We start from the raw sequence: 8,965 nt of genomic DNA, 5'->3' as shown, positions 1-8,965 counted from the left end.
GTTCCAAAACTTTGCTCATTCAACCCCATATACAACTCCAGGCCGTGAGCAAATTCACTAAAATATTTTTAATTTCATTGGTCAATATCTAGTGAATTTGCTGTTTGTAATTTTCACTTTGTTGCAAGATACACACAATGAATCCCTAGGGACGCGTTCAAATTTCTATATACTCAAAGCGCTTCACACTAGCACCGAGAGAGGCGAGTGGTATTATTTTATTATTTTATCCTTGTTTAATAGTCGCGGCGGAGCAAATTGGCACGATGTGACAATCCAATAATTTGTAATCTGATTTTGGGAAGGAGCGCGACACACATACTCTCTTTCTCGGCGCGAAATAAAAATGCGGTGGAATATATAAAAGCTGCGCGGCGTGGCTAATGTTTTTAACATTTATTTTTCGATAAAATCTAATATGCATATTGTATGTATGTACATACATACGCTTGGAAATTATACTTTTCAAATAGACTTTTTCAATTTGGGACGAATAGGTTATATTTCGCTTATATATAGCATGTTATACTTTCTGTTTTTCGCGGAATGACGAACGACGGTCGAGTTGTTTGAATCGTTGACGGCTTCGGTCGCTCCGATGTTCCGATTTTGGAGCCGGAGTAAGGTTTCAGAACGCAGCAGCTGATGCATAAAGATGGCCGGTTACGATCACGATACAAGTGGTTAGGCCGCAGCGTTTCAGCAGCGTTTGCTGCATTACGCTGATTATCCAACACGCAGTACCATAAAAGAAAAGTGAGAACGTCAGGAACGTTACCATAATTTGCATCATTTTCAACGAATTACAGAGAAATTCGCCAGCACCGACGACGCGACGCGACGCGACGCGACGCGACGCGACGTCTCGACCGAAATGCCGAAATGTTCGTTTCGCCAGAGGACTCATTGTCAGAGGAGCATCGAAAAAGCGCGATGAGCATGATGGAAACACAATGTGACAGGACGCGGCGATTACTTTTTCTACAATGATACTGGCCTCGCCGTAAGACACTTTTTCAAAATCTCTCTCGATACCGTAAACCGCGTCAATACACGATGTCGCGATTGCATGCTCAAAGTCAAGTTAGTCTTAAAATTTTTCCCATCTTTTTTCAAGGCGAGACAAACACTGCAGATATTAGAGCAGATCTAGACATCTGCCCAGATAGACGTCTGCAGATATGTACTATTGCGCGTAGTGTCGAGAATTTCTCGAGAGTGGATACCAAGACACATACACTTTTCCAAACGCTTACTCATTCAATTGGTATATATATATATAATGGCTTACGATCCACGTAATGTGAAATATTTACCAAATACTCTGCAGCGATCTAACGTGACTGGATATGGTTATTCTACTCATCCATCGCAACATTTCCAACAAACCGACGAAAATCGGAATGAAAACAATTTGCGCAGCAGCAAAGAGCTTTGTCCACAAATCTCGCAGCAGTCATCCAGCACGCAGACCGTGCAGAAAGTGGACGCTGCAACTATGACGGATCCTCTGCAAATTGATTTCAGGCTTACCTCTGAATATTTGGCGCGGTGCTCGAGTACATTAGGTTTACCATACGCAGCCAAATATGAGGACTGTGGTACAAATTCTACCATCACGTGTCAAGAAGCAAGACCGAAAATCGAATTTGAAATTGAACCGCAACATATTAATGGTGAGTTGCTTAAAATAAATAGTTTATACGTTGAAGCAATCTAGCTTTTTTCTTCGACAATTCGTTATATCTATGCATATCCTATTGTAATTGCATGCGGCAAGATACTTGTATGGAAATATTTGCCTCTATTTCACTATACATTGATTCACGATTTTATATTACGTTTATATAATTCTTTGCCTGTTTAAGGTATGTTGGTTTACCATTGCCCCGAGTGTGCATATAGATTTGATGATCGGGAGGCGCTTCACGAACATCTAGAAGATCATAAACAGAGACCACATGTCTGTGATATTTGCGGGGCAAGCTTGAAACGAAAGGAACACTTGGATCGCCATAAGCAAGGTCATAACAAAGATAGACCATATCAATGTAACATGTGTTGTAAAGCGTTCAAACGTAACGAGCACTTGGCGCGTCATATGATTATTCACTCGGGTAGCAAAAATCAAATTTGTACCGAGTGTGGCAAAGCTTTCTATAGAAAAGATCACTTGAAGAAACATTTGCAAAGTCATAATAGCAGTCGAGGCAAACATTTGAGTATTTCGCAAAACAATCCCAACGAGCCCAATCAGCAGCCGAGTACCGACCAAGGGCTGAGTAGTTTTGCTATAATGATGAGGCAATCTGGAGGACCTCCCCCACTTTCAATTTTACGAACATAGTTATTGCGCAATAATTTACAATCATCTAACGTGCGCTCTGTCTCTTATCTCCGTCTGTAAAGCAGGAAGTCATTTTACTTTACTTTTCTCATTTACATGTTTTTATTCCATAAGTTTTAATACCAGAGAATCAACCTTATTCAACATACTCGCAATTTTTTACGATAATTTGTTACTAATATATATATATAAGAATACACCCATGTTCCTAAGGGAGTCATCTTATTGCTATGTATTATTTGTTAACAGATAGATAAGATTACGATAATGTTATCGATTTTGTAATATCCTTTATAATACACTGCGTGTAGAAAGTTGCCTGTATAGTGAGAATGTACCTGTTGGGACTTTTTAAACTTGAACAAGTCGACATTAAAATTCAAAGTGATCGTATCACTGTATATTTTACATTATTGCATTATTTCGTTTTTTTTACTCTTGTGGAAGAAATCTTGATCTTGGAAAAATTGAATAATTGATAAATTTCGCTTCCCGAATGAATACTACACGATACCAACATCGACTCGTTATATATTATCGCTTAGATTAAAACTGTTCTAAACAGAATCGAGTTTGAGATTTACAATTAGTCTTTATTGCTGTTTCTTACTCGAAGCGATATTCTTCGTTTCTTCAAGAGATAAATTTATAAACTAGGCTGTATAAAATATTACAAGACAATAGAGAAATAAATCACAGAAAATTCATGAAATTCGTTAAATCTTTTCCTAAGCAAAAATGAAAGGATAATGCCAACTTCATCAGCTTGGCAATAAAACGCAACACATTATTTCTACAAGTTGTCGGCTTTGCTAGTTTCTTTAACGCCTCTCCTTTGCATTTAAAGCAATTAAAGGAACCGAGAAGCAGTATAACTAACGTTGTAACAATGTTTCTAGTCTGTCGTGTATTTTATATATAATATATATATAAAATCTGCAATTTTTTTTACATCTTTTTGTGAATCGTTAAATATTTCTATCAAGTATTTGAAATTAATTTATACAATTTTGCGCAACGATCAATAAAAAAGCGTAATAGCATAGTATTTTTGCGATTTAACAAGACTATTAACAATTGTAGCAAGAGCATTTTGTTACAAAAAAATGGAAATATCATCCACATGAATTCATTGATGCATATCTGTAGATAAAAAGTTATCGTTACTTGAGAAAGGACGGTTTATCTGTTTACTTATATTTAGATGTCGTTAAAAATAATTTCATCTATTAAAATCTTGTTAATGTATATGAAGAGAGTCCGTCACTTCACTATCGTTTTTATTGCGCTAAGAGAATATATTTGAATATATCTGAACGTTTTTCCGCGGAAAAGAAGTTACAAGATGATGTTGATTTTTTTTGTCATTTCCAACCTTGGTAATATATGTCCATTGTGAGGCTTCACATACATTGCATTTATATGAAAATTCGTAATATTTTTTATTGGCATTTTCTTATTTTATATCGTTAAGTTGCATTCTTGTACACATTGCATTCATACACACACACACACACACACACACACACACACACACACACACAGACACATAATACGTATGTGCGAAAGAAGAACAGAATTTAACACTAAAGAAGAAAAGAATTTGCATTTTGTCATTATTAACAACATAATTATTAATAATAAACAAATTCATAACTTATTACGTAAAAATGTCTATCTCGTTTCTATACACATTGCAAATGTAAAAATATATATACTTAAATTGATCGATATATAATTTTATCGTCACTCTCGCGTGCAAAAATGGAAAAAATAAAAAACGGCGCAGGATAAGGAGGAAGAGAGAGAGAGAGAGAAAAAGAGAGAGACGAGTTTTTCTGAATATAATGACTCCGAACAATAAATATCTGATATGATTTTTCTTACAATTTATATACATACATACATACATACGTACGTATGTACGTATATATATATATATATGTGTGTATGTGTATGCATGTGTGTGTGTGTGTGTGTGTGTGTATATACATGATGTAACATATTTGTATAAGGACATTATTATTTATATAAAGCATATTATCTAAAATTCTAAAGTATCTGAAAAATGCGTACAAATTTTAGACTTTCAGTCTCTCGATCTAAATTTATCCACATCTATTATTATGGGTTTTTCAGAATATTTCTTTTTTTTATTACTCATACGTTCTTTCATCTTCCGCGTCCAGCTCAATTTTTCTCATTTCTTCTCGTTCTTAGACTTGATAAATATTTTAAGCATTTTATACATATAAAAATAAAACATTGACGTTATATATCAGAAGAATCAGTTATAGCTCTCTTTCTCGTTTAATACATTTGTGCTTATTCTTTTCTTTTCTCTTCATCACTGCCCTTACCATGCTTGTTCATCATGTATCAATTTTTGATTCATATACAACGTATAATCAGTATTTTTGTACCGTGGAAGTACCTGCGGTACAAATGTTCAGCCAAAATGGTTAAGCAACGTGCAAACAATTAAAACAAAAGCATCAAAACATTTAAACGAGATCATGTCACAAAGCCGTTGGCGTCGGTGTCATTTGATAATTTGCCGGAAGTCCTCGAAGTCGTTTCGCGAAAGAATTAAAGAATAGCGTCTTCTTCTTTCTCCAAATCCGTCTATCCGTTTCGATGAACCAAGTAAAAAAGTGTAGCGTTTGGAATGAGATATAGATGTAGGAAGATGATAAGCAAGACGAAAAAATGTATGGAGATTATATTTAAAATTTGTTTCGAAAATACAAACTGAATTGAGCACACTCAGCTCATCTGAATGTGAAGACTCGTTTGCGTTCGACATCCTACATAAGATATATTCGTATTTCGAAAAAGATTATACCGCTATGGACAAAAAGAAATTCATACTTCGAGGTCAGCCGGTCGTTTCACTCGTATGACTTGTACACCTTGTCATGCATCTATAATCTATCTGAGAAAAACAAGAATTTGTGAGCGTTTGTACTATGTCGAGGAATTTGTTTCTTCGTCAATCGCCTGTTAATTAATAATATTTGTTAAAAACTTTATAATTACGCATACGTAATCACGCATACACTCGTAGCACACACTCGTAGTGACATGGCGTCGATTAGATAAGCCAAAAAGACTAAACTATAGTTCGGTGGAGATCCTCTGTTAAACGTATAATAATAACGACGCGCCTTGGTTTATGCAAAATCTTCCGACGAACGAGATGCTCTTACTCTGTAATGCTGATGTATTTACGTTACGTATGTGCATTCCGCGCGAGAAATGACTTCCTTGAAAAAATTCCGACGAATCGGAAATAAATGATTTTAATAATAATAAGCAGAGTAGTGTACGCTCATCCCTTCAACTTTTGTTTTTGCACGAACCAATTTATAAAATTACACTCGCACTTGCGATACTCGTCTTATGGCGAGACATCGATTAAAATTCTTTCTTTTTCTTCTATTTAGCTTCATACAGATAATTGAAAGTTTTGACACTGCACATAGAAAAATATGATTCTCATTTGCCATTTCTGCTCCTGAGAGTCTCACATTCGAGTATATTGAAATGGTGTCACGTTTTCTTTTAAATCGTTTCGCTACTCTTGTAGAATAATTCTTCTGACGACTGAACAGTTTTTAAATGGTCGTCTTTACACGAGCTACTATTCAACGATATATTCTCGCTGCTCGTAGCAAATAAAAATAAAAAATAGAAAAAGATAGCGGATTGATGTGACAGTAACAAGAAATATCTTTGTAAATGTATATACATATGTATATACATACATTTGCGATAAAAGTGAAAAGGAAAGAATAATGCTGAATTATCTGGAATTATTCTCACTTCGAGCATTACGATTACAAAAAAGTATCGAAGGAAACTCACAGAGTACATTATAAGACAGTAAATTGTCGAAATTGTAAAAATATAAAGGAGAGAAAAATTACATATTGTACATACATAATGATTCGCATCGAATGGAAATCGTTGCCAACTTGAAAAGTCGATTACTCTTACTTTTCTGCCGTCTCACATAAAACTAGTAAGCGCGTCGAGAGAGAATCGGATCTTATTTTCTCTATGTTGCTTCTAATCTTACTATTATCATTATTGTTATTATTATTAATATTATTATTGTTTTGTTATTAATGTTATTATTATGATTATTATTACTATGAGTTTATTATCATCATCATTATCATTATCATTTTCATCATCTTCTATAAATTCCATACCTTTTTAATTGATCGCTTCTAATCGTGATAAAAGATAATCAAGTCCAATCGACAGTCTCAATCGAATCGAAACCGAACGTGCTTGATATTTCATAGAAATGGCATTTCTATTCAGTGTTTTTCTCCTAGAATTTTTAAAATCAATAAACATTCGGTTTAAAAAGAATTGAATACATTCTATTTTCTTTCAGGAGAGAAAAAGGTATACCATATAAATGAAATGATCTCGAATGGCATCTTCGTTCATCAAATGCACTAAATATAATACAACACAGAGTATACAAATTGTATTTATCTCTTTTGTCTTTCAAATCGATTTTTGATTTTGTGAAAAAATTAATACATCCTGCATCGACAGGTACAAGAAGCATTTAATAAAATCAAAGACGCCTGCACATATTATAATTCGGAATCTGTTTTCGAATAACTTCTTCGACGCTCACGGGCGCAGAAAAAGATAAAAGATATACGAAAATGAAGACGGTCGCTCAAACTAACGTCGTAGAGGCGGACAAGTGTACACGTAGTTCCGAGAACGGAGAGGCACAACGCGCCGCTTTTTCGATCTTAGACTTTACCATGGAAAACTATACGGGTGCGGAAAATCCAGCGCAATATAAAGGCACTGGAAAAGTATTTCTTTTACTTTTTTTTTCTTTTTTTTTTTAAGAAACGCATCAACTATTCTTCCCTTTTTTTTTCTACAGGAACATTACTACATCTATGTAGCTCGACGAAACGATCGGTTTTATAAATCATAAGAATTAACTGTTCGCCTCGTCGAGAATGGGAATAGGTTCTTTTAGCTATCCTTCAAAATAGACCTTGAGCCGCTCATTTGTTTGAACAGTATGTCGAAGACGTATGTCGAACTTTGGAAATATCTGCTTCTCCCTCTCATCCTTTCTCCCTTCTCTTTCTCTCTTTTATAAACCATAAAGTTATTTTTCATTATCTTTCATCGTTATTTGTATTCCTTCCTGCAAAAAACAGGCTACTTTCCTTATATCGTTCTACATATCGTTTCCGTATATATTCTCGTTTCTCCTCGGTATAGGACGTATGATAAATCTCGCATTTTTTTTTTCATTTATTCATTTTAAATAGCGCAAAGTGATGTTAAAAGTGACGACGATAGTGATCAAAATAATGTCACTACATCGTCTTGTGATGCTATTTTATTACCCAAAGTATAGCTCTCGTCTTAACAAAAAAATCGATTCGGCGGCATCTTTTTCAATTATCAATTTTTATACGGCAGTTTGATGAATGATCTCTAATAACTTCTAAAAAGACTATTAAGAATTCATCATTGTTCTCTAATTAAAACTTAGTTTTTTATAAGTTTTTATTTTTTTTTCTCAGATATTCTTCTCATCTCCAGAATCGTTATAAATAATCCTTTGCGTTACAATACATCTAAAACCTTTCCCCAATATCTGCATTAAAAAAAGTGCGCGATATTTGATACGTCCCGCGTACAGTTTTTGGCTTTTCTTTCTCTCTGTTCCGTTTTTCCTTATCAAATAGTATATTTGTATATAAACTCTTACTTGCTAATGAAATTTAAGACTAACGCTCTGCCTCGACAGTTACAAGTACATGGCAATGAAATATCTTAATATAAATTGATCTCTTACATACGATTTTTAGTATACACGTGTATATATATCAGTGTATGAAATAATTGTAATATATCATTATATTTGAGGTCTGACAAAACCTGAATTTTCTGTATTACTCATAACGATTTATGTTAGAGATATGACGAAAAAGATTAAAAAGCCTATTCAAATAGAGATGTCATTTACCTCATAACCGCGATAAGCATCCACGCGAAAGAATACAAGTGTAGCTGGACACTTTATGATCGTAGTGTTACATATTTTTTAATATAACGTACAATATAGTAATGTATGTGTGAATAATGAATCAGATTATTGTAATCAGATTATAAGCTCGTATCTTCATAAACATTCTGTATATAAATTACAAAATGTTTTAACATCCAGTTTTTTTCTTCAACAAAGTTCAGTAAAGTTTTAATCAACAGAGATACAATTACTACAATTTGTAGTTTTTATTTTTATATTATAAAATGTAATAAAGAGGCAAATCCCTTAACCCTTTCTCATCATATTTCTAACATTTCACGTTGCAATATGTATGTTTATACAATATATAGACATGTTCGTCACTCAATTGTCGTTACTTCACGACAATTATTTATGAATATATAAAGGATAAATAATAATAATAATAATGATAATAATAATAATAGCAATAGTAGTAATAACAATAATGATAATGACGATGGTAAGAAATGATAACAATGATAATAATTTTTTTAAAAATATGTATGTGTGTATGACGTGCGTACCCATGCACACAGCGGTACCTA

General features: G+C 33.7%; 1 protein-coding gene across 1 annotated transcript; it reads left to right on the top strand.

The window, feature by feature from the left end:
* The first annotated feature begins 223 nt into the window (after nucleotides 1-223).
* On the top strand, nucleotides 224-3,059 carry LOC105459443 (zinc finger protein 568-like). The gene is made up of 3 exons (XM_011705470.1): nucleotides 224-1,003; nucleotides 1,118-1,676; nucleotides 1,869-3,059. The coding sequence occupies exons 2-3, from the start codon at nucleotides 1,283-1,285 to the stop codon at nucleotides 2,345-2,347; spliced, it is 873 nt and encodes a 290-aa protein (XP_011703772.1). The 5' UTR covers nucleotides 224-1,003; nucleotides 1,118-1,282; the 3' UTR covers nucleotides 2,348-3,059.
* Nucleotides 3,060-8,965: the final 5,906 nt, after the last annotated feature.

This window comes from Wasmannia auropunctata, unplaced genomic scaffold, assembly GCF_000956235.1.
Source record: "Wasmannia auropunctata unplaced genomic scaffold, wasmannia.A_1.0 LD334186.1, whole genome shotgun sequence".
NCBI classification, from domain to species: domain Eukaryota; kingdom Metazoa; phylum Arthropoda; class Insecta; order Hymenoptera; family Formicidae; genus Wasmannia; species Wasmannia auropunctata.
Note: the sequence above shows the minus strand (reverse complement) of the source record. Positions and strands in the feature narration are given on the sequence as shown.

What these genes read in the sequence shown, in the direction of transcription:
- LOC105459443 (XM_011705470.1), top strand. Translation starts at nt 1,283, where the DNA reads ATGGCTTACGATCCACGTAATGTGAAATATTTACCAAATACTCTGCAG. An exon ending in TGAACCGCAACATATTAATG is followed by an intron (nt 1,677 to 1,868) that starts GTGAGTTGCTTA and finishes TGCCTGTTTAAG; the next exon opens with GTATGTTGGTTTACCATTGC.